Here is a 20,488-nt window from a genome sequence, read left to right as displayed (position 1 = left end):
CTCACATTTTTCATGGGAGCAGCATATTTGCTTGCTTTACAATGCAAGTTGTGACAACCCTGTAACCCTACTCGTGTTTCGCTGATCATGTTTCGGTGGCAAATGTAGTTGCAGCCTGGATTATGTTCACTGTCCAATGAAGAACATGCTGCGTTTTTGAGTTTGTATCCTGTATTGTGTGTATAGTTTGTATTCTTATGAGCAACAGAGCGTTGGTTTAACGTCAATAAACACTATTTATCTTGTGCTTCAAGTTACTGTTGACTTTTTCAATATTAAATCAAGATCTTTCTCCACAGGAAATACACCTATTCCTAGTTTTTTGGTGGCAATTTAGATGAGAAGATCCATAAAACTCCTACATGTGTCCTTTCAGTGTACGTCTACAGCCAGCAGCCATTTAGCTAAGGTTAGCACAAAGACAGAAAACAGGGAAACAGCTAACCTTGCTCTGTTTAAAAGTAACAAAATCTGCCTACCAGGACCTCAAAAACTCATTAATTAACATGCCATATCTTGTTTGTTTAATCCATTGAAAAGTTTAAGTGTGGTGATGGAGTGATGGAACACTGCATTAATTAAATCACAAATCGTAGCTTGTGTGTGTAAGCAGAGCTGATCCTTTGGCTCTCCATCCCCCACTTTCCCAGACCGTCACCATCTAATCCACCTGGCAGCTTGATATCTAAGTCGGCACTCAGGGAAATCACACTTGAGGAACAGAGATGAGATTTAACCCTTTGTAGACATGTGACACATAAATTTGCTGTGTTAATCTATGTTACCCTAACCCTAATCCATTCAAACAGAGGTGTCTTTTACATTAATGTTTCCGCCCATGTTTCATCGAGACACGAGAGGACAGTTGCAGAATGAAGTACAAGCACTGAATGATGGGACATTAAGTTTAATTCCTCTTGCTGGACATGCACTTGGAACACTGAAAATATAGTCAGCTCAGACTTTTGCAGAGTTGAAAGTGAATGTTTCTAGGTCTGACTTCATAAGATTGCCATCGTGACTTTTAAGTAAAAGTGACCGGGGTGTTTACTCAAACATGGGACTGACATGTTAAACTGGCATCAGATTGACTTAAAGGGGTGCATGTCTGAAAGGGGATTTAGTTACTCACCCAGGAAGTGGATAAAGGAGAAATTACACTCTGCATGAGGATGAAATTATTACCCAGGGCTGGAGCTCACGACTGTAAACACATCCTCCGCCTTATTGATCGAGATGACAAAAATCACTCAGTTGATGTTTGAATAAAAAGCTGAATTGTGGCAGACTGCAGGCACTACGAAAAAATTAATTAATGCTTCGAAATAATAAAATTTTATGTTGTGCTTCGTTCATTGTTCGTTCAAGTGACAGAAGAAAAGCCTCTAACTCTACCTGCTCATCTCTTGACTTTAAGAATCAGGCAGCGACATGTCTTATCTCTCCCAGTGTCATGTTTTCATGTTTACCCGGTGCATATTAACCTCTGGCGGTATCAGTCTAAACTGTGGCTGTGACCTGTGCGACCCGGCCGCCCTCTGTGGGTCAGAACAGAACAGGCCGAGTCCCAGAGCCTCAGCCAGACAGATCGATGACATGCTCAGGCCATCATTGATCAGGGGAAGAAGATAGCATCGTCGCTCACCGAGGAGCAGATGTAGATCATTTGTGTGAAGGCTGGAAATAAGATGGCATCCTCGTCCAGCACCTATATGTCTTCATAGTGCTTAAATGTGCAGTAAGTAAGACTTTTAATGCCCTAATTGATGACAAGATGTGTGCAGGGGGTTTGCAAGGTTGTGGATCAATACCAGCGACTCAGTGGCTGCGAAAACCTCCTTTCTCTCTTCCAAACAAAACCTCCTCACCCTCACCTACATCTGCTATTTCAGTCCAGTCTCCTGAATTTTTCTCCAAAAGAACACGCTGTCTTTAAAAGCAAATCCATTTCTCCAACACAAAAGAGTAGTGTGGGGTAAGCAGCACAGCACAAACAGCTGACAGTGAAATATTGTGGTGCGAGGGCCGAGCTGATGGATGATCAACTGAATCTGCTCTCGACTTATCTGCAACTCACACTGTGTTTTTACAAGTTTTCCTTATTCAACAATGACAAAACTCTGCCGTAAATGACAAATAATCATTTTGGCAACTAATGATAATAATAAGATTTTTATTTATGGAGCATTTTTCAGGGTACTCAAAGACACTTGTCGTGAGCTATTATCTAAACTATAGTGTCCATGTCTACACACTGGAAAGCATGCCGTTATTATTAAATGTTTACATGTGAATCACATTTTTTTATGTATGCTGTTGGACATTGGTGCCTTTTAAATGTATTTATTTATATGTTTTTATATATACACCTTGTTCTTTGCTGTCATGTCTGCTCTTATGTAAGTACACTACTTGCAATGTCAAATTCCATGTAAGTGTACATATACTTCACCAATAAAAGTGATTGTGATGACTCCATTCAATCTCTTTTCATTAACAAGCAATTTCACATTTTGCCATATGGCCCCTGGAAGTTGCTCCACACCATCCCTGATCATATATAATTTCATCTAGAATTTTATTATCCTGATTTTCCATGGGGTAATTTTGCTATTTTTGGTCTGTAGGCATGACATCTGTTGCGTGTGCAGTTGAAGGGCTTTTATGGAGTTTTTCCTTGCCTGAATCAAGGGTCTAAGAATAAAGGATGTCATATGCTGCACAGACTGTAAGGCCCCTTGAGGCCAATTTGTGAGGCCATTGGGCGATGAATAGAATTGAAGTGACTTGACTTTAAATGATCCTACCAGTGAACGCGAAAATGAATTTTGGTTTCTTATCTATAAATCTTGTAGCATATACTTTACATTTTTGTTGACCGTTTTCAAATATATCTGACCCTGCAACCCCCCCCCCCCAAATATATTATACTGTGACCATCTTTGCTATAGCTTACCTTATGAATGTCTGTATGGATGTACATATAGAGTCACTGAGATGCCTCCAATATTGGTTAAATTCTGAGGGTTTATAGGATAAATCAACAGAAGCGGTGCAGGTCAGGTGGCCTTCTTTACAAAACACACAGAGGCTGCGGTGAGTCATGATAAACTGTTCATCATATTTCCTCCATTTCAGTTTGGCTCCTGTAGTTTCAGGCTATAATGCTCTGGGTATCAAAAGTCTGATCATTTTTCTGTTTCAAGTACCTAAATTGCCTGCATGAGCTGTGTGTCACAGTCACTGCTACTGCTCCAAATCCAGACCGTGCAGACAAATGGCCAAATCAGTGGGTCAAACTACAATAACCAACCTGTTGCTATCAGAACACCGGCATGCCCCTGTCTCTTTCACTTTGGTTTCTATTCATTTCAATACAGTGTGCAAATCAGTTAGACTCTTTGTTCTGCAATCCATCATACTGAACATCATGTCTGCACTAAGTTTTGCAGAAGTCACACTACTGTGGCGAGGTACAGATGCCTGGAAGCACAGAACAATACATTCAAATTCTGCAATATGTTTTGCAAAACTGATCAATGCAAGATATATGTGATTTATTATAAAAGGGCTAAAATATGGAAAACCTCAGGTACGATCTAATCTTTGAAAAAGAAAAAAAAGAAGTAATTTTATGAATTATGTTATCAGCCCACTGTATCATGGCCAGTACTGATGTTTCATATCATGTACTGCTGTGCACACATTTAAACTGAGGTAATCTTCTACTTTTCCATGTTGTGTGTTTTAGTTATAACACATCATAATTTAAAGGTTGTTTGGTGTAACCAGCCACTTATTAGCCACTGACAATCTCAGACTGTCCTTCCATGACATACACTATGTTTATGGTCATGTCACAAAGCCGGCTACCAGCCGTGGTAATTATGACTCTTGTCCATCAGGGGCATAAAAGGAAATAGCATGACTGTCAACAATATATTGGAGTAGACCGTTCACTTCCTGTTTACTTTTCGACAGTTCACATTTGTTTCTTTTAACCATGATTATGAAGGTCCCTTAATCATAACAATGTTACAATTTTAACCTAAACCACAAGGTTTCCCAACCTAAACCAAATCCACCAGAACCACCTGAACCACCAGAAGTCATCTTTGGAAAATGGGTAGGTATTGACAGAAAAATACTTGGCAGGTGAATGAACCATCTGTCTATATCATGGGCTAACTTCAACGAATCAGATCAACGGAAGATCAATGCAGAAGAGCATTGTTTCAAACAAAAGCAATGCCCACCCATAGCTGCCAGTGGTTCCTCACAGGATGCTGATGAGTCCAAACAACTGTGGTTCGGCCACTAGGGCATAACTTGAAGCCTGGCGAGACGCATTCTCGGCTCGCAAGATCTCGTGTGATCTTGCAAACCAAACTGCCTCGCAAGGTAAAACCAAACCCTGGCAAGATCATTACTTTTGATTTGTGATAGTTCTGGAAGCCATCGTAGTGCTCGTCATGTGACGATAACTACAATTAAATATATAATGTAATACTGTCGACGAATAAAAACAAGACTAAATGTGGTTTACAAAATAAAAACTCTGCTAAAATGTCTCTTCATTTTCGTTGACTAAAACGAGACGAAATGTTATAACGTTATTTCGTCTTGTTTAGTCGCGTTCTTATTATTTTGTAGTATTTCTGTTTCCTGTGTCTCACTTCAGCGGCTGCATCAGGCGTCACTTCCTCAATCCCCACTCGCAGCATTATTTAGGAGATGCAGCTGCATTCGGTTAGCATTAACGACGGACAGCTGACACAGAAAATGGGACCGATGGCCGGCCAGCCGGCTTTGCTTGGTAAAATAAATATGTTGTAAATTCAAATCAGAGCGTCTTCATGTCTGGAATGGATGTATTCTTGAGTCTATAAGGTAACAATAATATAATAATAAGACAACCTTGTTTGAATTGTGAAATGCGTTTGGCTAAAAGAAAATTTTGGTTTCGTCTATACTACAAGGTACTTATACTATATTGATTAAATAGAATTGCATTACTAAAATACAGTTTTCATTGACTAAAACTAGACTAAAATGTCATCAGTTTTTGTCGACTAAAACTAGACGAAAATAGCCACAGATAATTCTGACTAAAATGCTCAGACTTTCAGTCGACTGAAGCTTGACTAGACTAAAAACAGGATGAATGTGACTAAAACTAATAAAAAGTAAAATGACAGCTTGACACAAAGACTAGACTAAGACTAAAATTAAAACAGGCCGCAAAAAACAACACTACATCAGATCAGAAAACGCGTTGGATGTTCTTGACATCAGTATAAAGAAAGTTGGAAGGATCTTACTCGCAAAACTTACCATGTGAACAGTTCTCAACATGCAGAAATCACTGAATGCAGAGAGCAAACGATGAATGAAAGTGGATGAAATACAGATTGGTGTAGGCAACACATTTTGAGCTCTTCCTCAGCCAGCACTGAACCAATATTCTTGCACGTATGACATGTTGATAGGTGGTTTTTCTGACACAGAAATGTTCTTAAAATGACATGATGTTTGGGATCTTGCTAAATGTGGTAGCAAGTCTTTTCATTTTATTGTAGTGTGAGCTTCACTAAAGAGCATTAGGGAGCTGTGAGGAACCAAGAGTAGGAGTGAGAATATAAAGACAGAGCTGTGGGAGAGCAGAAAGCATGAGGGGATTGTGATGAAGAGCATTAGGAATAAAGGGAAGGTGCTAGAAAGGGGGAAGGCTGAAGAGAGAACAGAGGAATGGAGGACAGTAGTGGGTAGTGTGTGAGTGAAATAGAAAAAAAAAATAGGCAAGAGGCGGGAGGAGAGAAAGAAAAACCAGGGTCCAAGAGGGGGGAAAACTCAGGAGGAGGAGAGCCAAACAGAGTGAGGGAGAGCAGAGAAGAGATGATGATTTGTGGCTCTCTCTAGTGTGCTAGCGTTACAGGAATGGCCCTCCAGGGCAGCATGAAAAGCCTCTTGATTGTTCGGAGTGGTAACTGGAGCCCCCAGCTCCTTGCTCTGATAGATTTATTTACATTTCAGCGCCTGGACCCCACTCAGGAAAAAAAATGATACGAGGCAGCCAGGGCATCAATATTTTGTAGTAGTGATGATCCTACTTTGCCCAGCCCCCAGCTCTTTTGTTTCATGACGATGACTTAATGCTGCTGGTGATGCTGCATGTTGCACCGGTCAGTCATTGGCTGGGGCGGACACATGCAGATGTATCCATAGTCTACATTTGAACACCTTATACAGAACAATGCCTCTGGAGAGGTTTTTTTTGATGGCTGAGCAAATTTCACCGGGAGTCTTTTTGCCTGTAATTAACTTTAACTAACACTTAATCAATGGCTATTTCATGAACATGATTGCATTATCACATCTGATTGAGCACAATGCAGCACTCCTCAGTTGTTGTACCACTATGATTACCTTCAAGTCATTCCAAATGGCCAGGCTGTCACTTCAGTTTGAAAGGCTTGAAGATATTTGTGCAGAACTCCCGCTGTGCCAAATATTAGACCAAATGTGCAATCTAAAATTATAAATGGCCCTCAAGGTTTTAATTTCTGCCTACTATGTAATTACTACAAATCAGCTGGTGAATGCCACATTTTCTCTCAGCCTTCAGACTGCATCTCTGTACAGTGTTAACTTCCTGCTTATCTTTTATTTATCCTCAGATTTGCCAACAAAACACATTTTCAGTACCATCTGGATGATTTTGACCACAACAGTCTCCATTGCTGCCTTGCTTAAAAGCACCTACAGTAACTCTTAAGTGGGAACAGATCAATTCTCACTCACATTTTCCAGCCAGTCAGGGGAAACACTGCACACACAGTCTGACCTCTAAAACCTCCGGGCTCCTGCCTGGACAGAGGTTAGCGGCAGGCATCGACTGAGCTCATGGTGAGGGAGAAGCCTGTAGAAAGGGAAACACACAAGCTTTTGTCTCCTGTTTCTGGAAAAATTCAAAGAAGACTCTGTCTGCAGCCTCATTAGCAGCCGTCTAGAGTGAAATACTAAAGCTAGCATGCTAACATACTGTGAGTGATAATACCAACATGCTGATGTTTAGCAGGTATAATATTTACCATGTTCATTGTGCATGATAATATCTGCTAAATACTGGAGCACTAAACACAAAGCACAGCTGAGGCTGATGGGAACGTCATCAGTTTTGCAAGTATTTGGTTATAAACCACAGTTCTGGAAAAACTGACATTTTGCTGTGATGATGCCTGAGACACAATCGTCTGTATGAAATTTCAATTTTAGTTGAGAGCAGGGATGGGTAGTGACGGATTACATGAAATTGAGATTACATAATCAAATTAATAATCATGAAACATGTCTGACATTCAAGGATTAATCTGACCCAATTCTGACTATGCAAAATGACTTGTTTGCACTGAAAATGTTTCAAGATGTTCAAAGAGAAAAAAATTATATTTATGGAACTCAAATTATTGTGCTGTTACTGATTTTGAAGTAATCCAAAAGTATTGAGACTGTATCACATTTTTTTCATGATAAAATGGATTATGTTACTTATTACAAAAAATATCATGTAATTTGTGTTCAGTAACTGGCAGCCTTAGAGCCACACTGCTGCTGTGGCTAAAATGAGTTAATAAATGAATGAACTATATGAGCGATAAAGAATGAATTTTATGACTCGTTTAAACTGAACAGCAGTTAAAAACTTAACTTAAATAGAGTAATCTAGCTTCTACAGAAGACAACTTAGTGAAGGGTATATGAAGGTGGAGCAGGACAGGAAGTAAGAGTCCAGACTGGACAGCCAGACATCCTGTCCACTTCTGATAACAACTACATACTCATCTACTGTTTGCCAATAAGAGCAGCTACAATGACTTTGATTATTATGACTTTATTTTATGCCACATGGTAATTACATTCGATTTTGGGAAAGTGTTAACAAATGATCAGAGTTCTTTCAAAGTAGAAGTCAACGTAGATGTTTTTAAGCCTTTTGATGTACTCGTACTTCAGTAGTATAAGATAAGATAAGATAAGATAAGATAAGATAAGATAAGATAAGATAAGAAATTAGGGTGTTTCAGGCAGCAGCACTAGTAGCAGGAATATGAGACACAGAAGAGAATAAAAAATACAAAATAAAAAAATGCCACATATTCTATACAAAAGGTGGGTATTAAAAAATAATATTGATAATGGAAAAATTGAAAATTAAGATATAATAACGTTCTAACAGGAGCTACTCTGCTGCATTTTGAGTACTTCAACCTTTAAGACTTTCCATACATTCCATTGCTATCACTATATTCTGTACTATTATTTGAGAAATATCCTTAATGCTGAACTTTTGCTTGAAATGTTTTTAGGTACTGACACCTTTAGAAAAAGCACTAAATACTTCTTCCACCACTGCTCATGATGTAGCTCTAATTAAGGCTGACTGCCCCACTGCACTGTCAGATTTCTTCCGATTATGTCGGATATTAATTAAAAAAAAAACAGCTGTCCTTTTATCCTCTTGCTGTCGGATAATTCATGCTCAAGCTTGTCTCTGCCGCACCATCAGCTTGTGTCTTGTATTGTGAGTAATTTTCCAAAAGGTGAACAAACAGAGAGAGGCAGCAGCAGCAGCTCTGGACAGCCAGCAGATATCCACACGCAGACAGCTCTCAGTCTTAAGTGGAAGAGCAGCAGCCTGTCTCCCATTTAGGATAGTGGGCTATTTAGCCTGACAGCCATTAAATATGAATTAAAAACCACACAGGCCTCTTTGCCTTCGAAAATGTCATTACATATCTTTATGGCGGCCGATTGTTGAATAAGCAGTTTGCAGGGCTCCCCTGGGGGCAAGGCTGGGGATAGGAGTGGAGTGGAGTGGATGGAGGGAGGGAGGGGAGGGAGGAAGAAACCGGGGTGGTCAGATGAGTGCTGGAGTGGAGAGATGGCAGGATGGGATAGGGGGACAGATGGGTGGAGGAGCGAGGAGGAATGAGAGGATGAGTGGAGGGATGGCAGAGCGAAAACAGAAGGGGTGGGGGCTGTATGGCCACATGTGGAGGTGAAGTATGGAGGATGGAGAGAGCAGTGGAGGAATAACGAACGGGCAGGTCTGCTGTAACGGATGAGTCCTAATAGCAGCTGAAATGGAATCTACATTACAGGTCCTAACTGAGTGCAGTACTTCAGGGGCCGGGCCCCGAAAGGAGCAAATAATAGCGCTGGCTTGAAGTGGTGCTTCAGTTTCTCTCCAGCATACGAGGGAGATGTGTAGGGGGGAAATGAGATTGAAGGGGAAGGGGAGTACTTCAGAGAGATATTGGCCTTCTTAGTATTTTCAGGGTTGTTAGAAATGTCTCAAAAGGTCAGCATGTGCCTTAAACTCATGTTATTGCACAGTGTTTATGGCGTGGCCAGGAAGCCCAAACTGTTAGGCTGTAATTATCCATGCTGCACCTCCTAATTGTGATAGCTTTTGTTAGAGAAATAAAAGCATTACCATTGGTCTTGCTGCGTACTTGAATACACCCTTTGTTGCTTTAATACAGCTAATTTCACTGAAATATACCCCCGACAATACACATTTAATGAGGTTATTTTCACTGATGCACTCACGTTTATCCTACAGAATAATGCTTTAGATGGTCAAGAGGAGCATCGAATGAGAGACAAACATGCAATACAATGTATTCTTTACATGTTACTTGATTATTTTCAGTCAACGCTTTCTGGCAAAGTGTACATCTGATTCGGCTATACAAAAAACAGTACAAAAGTACAGTGCAGTGGGAACTGTCAGCAGCAGAGGACTAACGCTGTTCTCAAGATCGTTCTGTTATTTCTCTTCATTGTGCTGCTGAACTTGTGACTGTTAGTCGTAGAAGAAAATCTGACACATCTGATCTGTCAGCGACATGTTATGTGTTAAATCAGAGACAGAAAGGGAAAAATCTGTGCAACCCTGAATCCAAAAAAGTTGGGACACCGTTTAAATCGTAATGAAAAAACAATGCAATCATTTGCAAATGAACTGTGTTTACCAACAACAGTTTTACGAAGTATTCCTGAGGCCATGTAGTAATCTCCTTTATCCAATCAAGAGGTGAACCTTGCTCCACCCTTGCTTATGAACGACTGAGTTTTTCCAGGTTGCCCCTTTGATACCCAGTCATGATACCTGATGATCACCTGTTACCAATGAACCTGTTTATCTGTGGAATGATCCAAACTGGTGTTTTTGGAGCGTTCCACATCTTTCCCAGTCTTTAGTTGCTCCTATCCCAACTTGTCTGGCATGTGTTGCTGCATCAAATTCAGAATAAGCAGATATTTACAAAAAAATCAATGAAGTTGATGATGTAATACATTAAATATAGTGTCTTTGTAATGTTTTCAATATGTCAGAGAGGATAAGCAATTGATGGTTTCATGATGGCGCCAGCTATGGTTGTCAGAACAGGACATGGAAATCATCAACAGCAAATGGCCATTTTTGGAGGATACAAACTGTCACATGTGCACCACCACCACCCATCTAGCTGGGCAGTCTCGGCCTGTTCAGCTCAGTTAACCTTCAGTTTCAACACAGCCAGTGAAAACTGTTGAATTTTGGGCTTTACAAACAAAAAATATTAGATCATACTGAGGCGCTATGAGTGCAGGGCCTAAGTACAGACAAAGTAAATGTGTGACTACAGGTTTGACATTTGACATGTTAGTTAAAATCTGCCATTTTATTAGTTATGTAGGCCTAAATGTTAGGTGTTACAGTGTGAGGCTACACAGAATGATGATCTGGATCTTTTCCTAACTGTGGTTATCTATAAGGGTAAGATTGCCATCTGCTGGCTGTTTAACTGGTGTCAAAAAAGTACTGCTGAACTAAGACAAAATACACTACGCATTTAATAAGGTTCAAAACACGAAATGTCGCAATATGCAGTCAGACACAAAGGTAAGCTAATGTTTCATTCTGCTAGGTAGCAGTAGATTATTTAAAAAAAAAAAAAGATAGCAGTAAATAATTATGCATGAGTAGCCGACGTTTTGTTAGCATTCAATTAGCATAACATTAGCTAGCTAACCGTACAGTTAACTAACTTCAGTGTTGCCATATGTCTCCTTTGCCTCTGCTGAGAGCTTCTTTTTATATGTACATTTGTCTTTCGTGCATATTTTATATATTTCTGGTGATGAACGAATGACAGATGACGTGGTAGAGTGACAGATAATCACAGTTCATAGCCACCCTCCAGAAAAATGGCGGCACCGCCCCAGAATGCTTCGCGTTTCTTTACCGTTACTGCGCCATCTACATAGATAAAGCAGTTTTTATGTCACACAACAGCCTGCTCCACAACACCGGAGCCAGAAACTTTGAACAACAACCCATGCTAGCCTTCCTGCTTCTTTTCTAACTTTGAAACGCGTTTTGTCATTGGCCTTCGCTTGTAACGTTCACCAATGCTAACAGCCAGCGTCAGTTTGCATACTCGAAAGCTACTTTAAGGCTAAATCGCGAGTCAGCACGTAAAACAGCGTGTAAACTTACCTGAAAATGTCACTTTGGTCACTTTATATGGTCGTGTGTTCCTAACTCTTCAATACCATTGCTGAAAAATTCACTACCTATGACGAAGCTCGGCGCAGGTTTGTTTACCTCGTTTGTCTCTCCAGGGGGGCTCAGCCTGCCACCTGCTGTCAATCAGTCAAACGGCAGTACGCCCCTCCAGCAAAGGAAAAGGAGCATTTCCAATATTTCAAGCAACTATTTCAATTTCTCTTCCATTTAATAGAAATACATAAAGAAATATTGACAATAAAATGGCTATTGGCTGAAAATGGGGATGACTACATGATTGCAGTTGGACTGTAAAAGCCAGCTTTATTTATTTATTTATTTATTTATTTTTTTCAGCATCATCAACAAGATTTAATTGACTGATGAAATCTTGTTTATCTAGTTTAATGTTCACTGCATGTCCTCTTTTCACTGGACATGGACATGGAGCGGTGGCACTGTTTACAATATTGTTTCATTAGCCTGTTGACAGGAAGGTGGGTGGATGTTTGGGTAGACATAGCAGCAGATAAATGGTGATGTGTGAGGATGGAGGGATGGACGAAGAAATGAAGAGACAGATGGAGAGGCAGACAGGCTGCCAGACGTGAGCTGCCGCTGATTGTTGTTCTATTGACCATGTGATTGGTCAATACATTGCTCCATGTGAAACATTATCCCCCACTATCAGGTTGTCCCAAGCCGTCTACAAAAACAAAAAAGGCCCCACAACTTATGTATCCAATACAGGCATGCAGCAACAGCTCGTATAGTCAATACATGCATGTTGCTTTTCACATATCCAGGACTAGCCTGCCTGTTTTTCTTCTGTGTGCTGCCCAAAGAAAAGAAAAAGCCTGATTCAGTGTTATTCAGCCCCGTCCCTCCCCATGTTCCAAACAGCCACTGCAATATTTCGGTCGAGCGTCTACACACAGAGGTGCACAGCTTCACTTACACTCTCCTTTTCCTTGCATCGCTCTATTTTGCGAGTGTGTGTGGATGTGTGTGTGTGTGCTTTCACTCCTGTCAGTCCACTTAAGGGCCTTTGGTTTCAGAGGAGGCCATTGTATTTCCTCCATTGCCTAGCAACCATCACCAAGGCCAGCACTCCATTGTTGCGGAGGCTGAGCACCTGAATTGCCTGCTGCCTGTTTCTACTTTTCAAAATTGTACTGTAATTTCACAAAGTGGTGTTTCAGCATTAGAGAGAGGGAGACGGCCGTGCTCCAAATTGGAGGGCTATGAAAATTGGGGGAAGCTTCATTTGGTGGTTTCACATCAGGAGCAGCGCACATTTGCAAAAGCCACACGAACGCCGGCGAAGCGAAGACATCGAGAGCATATTTTGCGTTCAGCTGGCGATGGCGAAATGAAAACAAACACTGAACGATTTATATAGTGTCGTGTATTCAACCTATACAGCGTGTGTGTGTGTGTGTGTGTGTGTGTGTGTGTGTGTGTGTGTGTGTGTGTGTGTGTGTGTGTGTGTGTGTGAGAGAGAGAGAGAGAGAGAGAGAAAGACAGACATGGAGGCAGAGTGATGAAGACAGGAACTGAAACAGAGATAAAGAGCTGGAGAGACGCCCGTAAGGCTTTTTGAGTTTACAGTAGATGAGTGTTTATGGCTTCATAGTTTGTTGAAATGTACTTTATGGACTGAGGATCTGACGGAGAGAGATGGAGATCCACAAAGACAGGCGGACAAAGAGTGATGAGGGAGAGGGAGAGAGAAGTGGAGGTACAGAGAGAGAAAAAAAGGAGAAAATGGGAAAAATATGAAAAGAGCAACATGTAGTGGGCGGGACTTGAGTGTTGAAAAGGTTTGTGGGCTAGATTTTTCTCAGTGACGTCACTTTTACACAGTTTCCTTGAATAGCACCTGTGTGCATGGGGGCTGTCTGTCTGTCAGTTCTGAGTAAAAACATAACCCATGCCAGCAAAAACATATCTATCAGTGTTCTCCACTGGCCAATGGAGACAGACTGTGTCCTTTTTCTCCTCAGAGGCCAACATCGACCGTTGCCTTCAACGCTAGGTGTTAGACCCCTCGAACCCAAATCATTTTTAGCGTCTCTTCTGTGAGTCTACGTCCAGTTTTTTTTTTTTTTCAAACATCCTTTTTTGTGAATTCAAGTGAGTTTAATTTTTTTTGGCAAAGACTCCCCTTTCCCTTTGTGCAGGGAAAATTGCTCTTTTTGTGCGCCTGCAATCAACGCCCTTGTGGATGACCCCAGGTGCCTAATGCAGAAATGGTAAGTGCCAACAATTTTACCATCAGATAAATCAATGTGTCTCTCATTATATTGTATATCTGTGTATTGTTTTGACTGAGCGAGACCACCTGTATCGCCTTTTTAATATATTTGTCCTGTTTATTGCAGCAGTTTTTCTCTCCTAAATGAAAGAAATAATTTTTCATCAGTATTTCGTGACTGTCTTGCCATTGTCTGTCAGTGTCACCCGTTTTCTCCTATTGATTTTCAGTTGTGCAACTGGTCCATTATGTCTCCGCATCCCCTGCATTTTACGTTAAACTGCACATAGATGTGAGTGACATCCTGAGAAATCTGGTTGTTCTTCGTCATTCTCACAAAATGCATTTAAAATACACACATTTTGATTCAGAAAGCACCCAAACAGGCGGTTATCTACAAACATGCATCCCTTAGACTGCCACACACAACATACTGACATACTGTAGACGTATGCACACACAAATACAAGCAAAAGCACACACTCACATACACACACACGGATCAGGTTTCAGTGTGTTTGTGCAGTCCACACACATACGCAAACACACACGGTTGTCTGTGTAGAGGGTCCGGTGAGATGGCAGCACTGTTGGCCGACATGCTATCAAGTTTCAGTAAATACTCACATCATCCTCTGCGTCCACGGTCAGATTTACGCTCAGAAGGAAGCAGTTTCACACAATGAAATCTTCTGTCAGTCCTAAGTGCAGAGCTGTGAATGCTGCAACAATTAGGCACTTTTTCCTTCAGCAGCGGCAGAGAAGACTGAAGGATAGATTTTATTCTTTAAAAAGAATGAGAAGACATCTTTATCGGATCGTTGATCATGTACAAGTAGCAGTAATGTATAAAGACGAGAAAACAATCCCACTACCAACCCCCATTTCCCTCTCTTAACATGTTATATATGACTTTATGACATAAGTATGTGATCAATCAAATATATAGGATGACGTGTCGGTATAACACCTAAAATTAAATTGCTTTTTATGATATTAATCAAGCATCTAATGTGTCAGTATAATTTGTTTGCCTAAACGTGCCCATCACTGTAACACTGCATGTGTCCAGCTAGAGCATTAACAAAATGGCAAAGTGCCAGTAAGAAACAACTGACTGTACGTCTTCCCTCAAAAGCTGACTTCAGACATGCAAAACTCTATTATTAATGTTAAATTATTGATCATTATTGAGGATGCAAAGCTGGAACCTGTAGGCTTCATTGGCAATGTGGGATTGAGTACAGCACACACACGAGGGAGAAATGTTCCATTAATGCAGTAGTTTTCAGCTGGAGGGTTGGGAGAGATGAAAAATGTAAAATAATCTGTTTGTGCAGCCTTGATTGCTTCTCAGGTGGGAAATGAAAATAAAAACTCCATTCATATTTTCACAGCTTTTTTTTTTAAGTGTTCATATTGTTTAAATACATTTATGTCATACTGTATATTCTCAGCAGTCTGTCATTATTTTCTTTTTACCAGGAACCAGCGTTTATTTCCATTATTGATAATCTCTGGATAAATCATTTGGTCTGCAAAAATTGACATTTCACTGAAAACATTTGAAATGTCAATCACAACGTCCCAGAACACAAGGTGACGTCGTCAAATGTCGTTTTGTCGATTTACTATCATGAAATACCAAGACTAGCAACATACTGTTAAATCTGAGAACTTGGATGCATCAAATGTTTGGTTTTTTTGCCTTAAAAATGACGGAAACAATGAACAAAAGCTGATTAATTTTGCTTCATTCAACTAATCGCTGCAGTTCTGCAGGAAAAGCTCCACTGCAGCGTTTAACGTGGTGAAACGCAGTTTAACGGCTTGCACTGTCTTTCATCGGTATAAAGTTTATTACAGAGACAAACATTTGGCTGCATGAAACTGAAGGAATATGTTAATATTCTTTCAGCATTCACCAACTTCACCAGCGTTCCTGCCTGGCCTATCAAAGTGACACTGAACTGATTAACACTGACGTCAGCGCATTAAGACTCCGCACGGCGCCTGAACGACGGCGCGTCAGCAGGTGTTTTCTCTCTCTTCCAGCGTGCAGGGCTGTCACCGGCTGTACCGAGCCTTGGATCACACAGTTTGTCCTGGCAGATAACCCCTGAGGCGACCCCCCTCCGGTCCTGCTTCCAGCCCCTCTGCCTTCCTCCATCCATCCCTCGGCCTCGTCCTTCCTCCAGAACATCAGGATCTCAAACACTGAACCCTCACAAAACTGTTTCATGTGTCAAGGTAGAGAAACTGCATGTGTGTGGACGAGTTTGTGCTGGTGCACAAGCAGAAGTGTAAAGATTTCTGTCTATCAACACAATACAGTGGCAAAGGGGGACAAAACATTCAGTACTGGTAAATACAGATTCACGATGATGAATTTATGATTCCTGTTTTCAAATATGAAAAATGCTAGATGAAAGATAATGAAGTAGTCGCGCAGGGATAATTGCAGTAATCGAAATAACAGCCCGCGCAGGGGAACTTGTTCATCCTGAGTGCGTTCCTTTCGAGCATGAGTTCCAGCACTTTTACAGATGGTTTCTTGACAGGCTGCCAACTGATTCATTTAATCTCTACAAGCACAAGGAGAAGGCCTCTCAGGACTGCCAGTTCTGCTGTGACAAACAGGCCCCAGCCTTCACCAGAGAGCTTTGAGTGCCGAGGAAAGTTTAGTTTGAAGGAGGGCCACGGAGGTTTTGTCAAAAGCTCCCTTCAGCCCTGCCTCGTCTCCACAGGAGGATGTGGATCATATATTAGCTCAAGGAGGCCACCTTGAGTATGGATTGCAGCTTGGCAACAGAACCGCAGGCAGTGCGCAGTGACAGATTAACATCAGAGGGAATAATAGTGTCGTGTTTAGTGTAGTGTTTTATTGAGCGAGCTAATATACATTTAAGTGTTTCTAGAAAGCTTTATTCTTCTATTTATTCTCTTGTAGCTGGCATGAAGAGTGTTTTCTAAGACTTTAGTTTGCAGAGACAAAAACGCTGCTCAGTTATTGACTACCAAAGGGTAAATCTTTACTGTCTGGATGTGGGAGTCCATGGCGGCGTGGAAGACTAGTGATTTTGTTGTTTTGTGGTTAAACTGACAACAAGTCATTGTCTCCCTCACTGCCTTGAGACACGAGCTTGAACTCGAGCCAGTTCTGTAAAATTTCTCTTAAAATTTGACACAGCTCTAATTTCCCCAGGGCACTTGCATAATAAAAGAGGCCTTTGAAAAAGAGCAAGTGCACCAGTCGCCTTCCAGGAAAGATGAGGAGTAATTACACCGTGATGTCTTACTATTGTGCACGACAGACTGAACTGGGTCAAAGCGTGATTTATCTCCATGGAGGAGTCGCACAGTTTTGCCTGAAAATCCTGCATCAAATGTTTAAAGGCGTCATTTTTAAGATATTGATGTTTTTAAAATATTTCCACATTCGCAGTGAAAACCTTTTTTAACAGCATGCAAATACTTTTACCAATGCATATTGCTGCTCCATGTTTGCAGGTTATTGGTAGAATCTGACTGTTTCTAACTCTGTGTCTTAAAATTACTTCAGATGAAGACATTTATTTCTAATAACTGTCAATTAATCGTTCCAGTTTCAGTTAAATTGCACAGGCTCGTGGTGAGTGATGCGTTTTTCTGTCCCTTCTGTCTGGACGTCAGCAAACAGAGCGAGGTGGAATCTGACTGGTAAGAAACACAAATTTGCTGCCTTATTGTAATTTTGAACACATCGTTTAAACTGTGCTTCAAACAGAATTAATAATGATGTGTAACCCTTTATCATTCCCAGCAGCTTATGGTGAATTTCAGGTCTTTCTGAGCTATTGATCGACTTGTCTTGAGCTGTGTCCGAATGACAAATTAAACATACAAAATGCACACGTTGTTAATCTGCTTTTTTACACACTTGTGGAGATTTTCTTTCCCTGAGAGCTTAAAGGTTGCTGTGATAAGAGCAGATGGAGTAAGGGCTGTTTAGCACTGACACGGTCGGGTTAGTCGTGGTTATCTCTCTGATTGTGTATCAGGTTAATTATTGGCTGTAAGTCAATGCATCCATGCGTTTGGGTTGATCTCATCAGCCTGATGTTATCCACACCAGCCTATTTGACAGCCTACGTCAGAATATTGAGCCATAAATGATGGAAAACACAGCTGACCCAGAGGTTAGAGGTAATGTTGCTATTGACTTCCACTTCAATGAGCTACAGTAGATTTCATTTCGACTTTATGACCTGACCTTTGGCTTTTCATGCATGAACCTAATTAATCAAATATAGCTTTGCTCATATGAGCCAAAATAAAGAGTACGCCAGCTCAGAATGATGACTTTCAAACCCCTTTAATGATGATTCAAGCATCATATCTCAGGTGACTTAAAGACAGAGGAGTATGACAGACAAACACCAGCAAAGCATTTTGGGCAGAACCAAAAATGAGCTCTTGCTCAGCTGGAACGAACCAACAGCAAGCTTTACTGAGGGGGGAGCAGGGCCTTGGTCTGGTCCATCACCTGCTGGAAGAACTTCTCCATCATGTCGGTCAGAGGCTTGACCTGGGCGTGGAAGTTGTCGGTCAGAGGCCTGACCTGAGTGTTGAAGTTATCGGTCAGGGGCTTCATCTGATCCTCGATGTTGGTGATGAAGGGCTTGACCTGCTCCTGCAGCTTGGTGGCCTCGGCCTGGAACTTCTCAACCAGAGGCTGGATCTTGGCTCTGCTGTCCTCCATGTAAGTCCTGTGGAATTCAGAGGAAGCGACAATCCTCTGTTAATCACTGCTGCTGACTCGCATTTCAATAAAGACAAATGAAGTGGAACACTGCAAAGCTCTCAGCTCTCAAAAACAAGGGGGAAAGGAATTAAATGGGGGAAATATTACTCAAGTAAAATGATCTACCATCAAGTGAAAATATCTACTCTCAAAGACCCAAAGTTATCTGAAAAATATTGTGACCGGACTAAAAACAGTTACATCTGTCTGGATACGAAGACATTTTGACTTTATAATTCTGGAACTTCTAGTTTCAAACATTAGTAACAACGTCTCATTCAGAAGTTGTGATATCTTATTGAGATATTTAAGGGGGAAAAAGCTTCAAACTAGTAAAATGTAACGAAAGGTAAGAAGATAAGAAACAAGCATATATCGCCTTGATTGAAGATACTGCATCAGATTTGGCTTTTTGCAGTGAGACGGTGGATCAGTGCGACCGCTGCGGTTGACTACTGATTACTGCTACACCAGCTCAGTCAGGGTGTGTACTGTGTGTATTCATGCGCGTATTCAGTCCAAGTTTTCAGGAACAGTAAGTGAGTTTTATCTCAAAAACAGCCATTTATATCCAAAGACGTGGTTAGCCTTTAGCCTCATGTTTTACATGTCATTTGCATCCAAAATATGACATTTTCATCTTGACAATTGACTTAAAGGGGACACAACTGTTGTGTTTAAAGCCAGAGACATTCTGCATTTAAATATTCAAATAAATAAATAAATAAACTTGCACTGTATGCACTGGTATATAGCTAATAAAATTAAGTCAGAAAATAATAAAATAAAGTTAACCTTGCTGACAGAAAATTAGCCCTTCCATTCAGCTTCCATGTGCCATTTTGACTATATTGTTCTAAGAACAATTCAGCTGTCACACATTCATGTTAGCACTTAACACTGGCCATTTACATTTAGAGTTTATTCTTGAAACATTTCCCTGGATACTCTACCCGACCTGTTGCTCACACTGAGTGGAGCAGCTCGAATCCCACACCCCAGACCCAGCGTGGTGACTCAATGCTTGTTACTTACTGAGCGGTGTTGGTCACCTCCAGAGCCTTCACCTTCTCCACCATGTCCTGGGTTGCGGTGGTGATGCTGGCGGACATGTCATTGATGAGCTTGGTGATCCTGTCCACCTCAGACTGGACATCACGCTTCACCAGCGAGACGGCCTCAGTGCCTGCGAACACGTGTTTGCTGTTCTTTACTTAAATCCACCACATTTAATCAAAGCTTGCACACAGCAGGACATGAAGACCGTTGAGAATAGGAACAGTAGTGCCTTCAGTTCATCAGACTGAAGGGTAGGCACACACAGTATACAGTATTTTTTGAACCTTATAAACCTTACTCTACAATGCTGATGGCAAGCCATGTGTATATTTTAGTTGTTAAAATGCCGAAGAGAAAAGGTTTTGATAATGCAGCAGATATTCAAAAGTCTATTTCAGAGCTTAAAAATACATCACGTTTATCAAATACTGTTTTTTAAATCAGTGAAAAAATGTCTCACCATGGGCAACAGCCAGCACAACGACAAGAGCGGCAACAAGGGAGAATTTCATGGCTGCAGAAGAGCAAGACCAACCTAGAGACAGTGGAAGAGTCGGTCAGATAACACTGGAAGTTGCAGAGATTACAACAAATAGGAATCAAACTGCGGTGAAGCAGCAGTTTCTCATAATGTAAAGAACAGTCAGTGTTTTCCTCAAATACACGACAATACATTTCTGCCCACAGCCACACAAAGAGTGAGAAAGACCACAGCAGAGCAGCCAGAGACTCACCTTAACTCCTGGGGTTCTTGGACCTAACGGTGGCTTCTGTCAGGGAGCCGGGGGCTTTTATAGCTCCAGAGGAAGAGTAAATCATGGCTAATCAGAAT

The 20,488-nt window shown here is 41.1% G+C and overlaps 1 protein-coding gene across 1 annotated transcript; it reads right to left on the bottom strand.

Annotated features, from left to right (window-relative positions):
• Positions 1-18,257: 18,257 nt before the first annotated feature.
• Positions 18,258-20,168, bottom strand: LOC139334282 (type-4 ice-structuring protein LS-12-like). Its single transcript, XM_070967079.1, has 3 exons — positions 20,117-20,168; positions 19,633-19,783; positions 18,258-18,562 (listed from the first exon to the last, which is right to left on the bottom strand). The coding sequence occupies exons 1-3, from the start codon at positions 20,166-20,168 to the stop codon at positions 18,301-18,303; spliced, it is 465 nt and encodes a 154-aa protein (XP_070823180.1). The 3' UTR covers positions 18,258-18,300.
• Between the last annotated feature and the right edge of the window lie 320 nt (positions 20,169-20,488).

This window comes from Chaetodon trifascialis, chromosome 7 (genome assembly GCF_039877785.1).
Source record: "Chaetodon trifascialis isolate fChaTrf1 chromosome 7, fChaTrf1.hap1, whole genome shotgun sequence".
Classification (NCBI taxonomy): domain Eukaryota; kingdom Metazoa; phylum Chordata; class Actinopteri; order Chaetodontiformes; family Chaetodontidae; genus Chaetodon; species Chaetodon trifascialis.
This window is presented reverse-complemented; position numbering and strand designations above follow the sequence as displayed.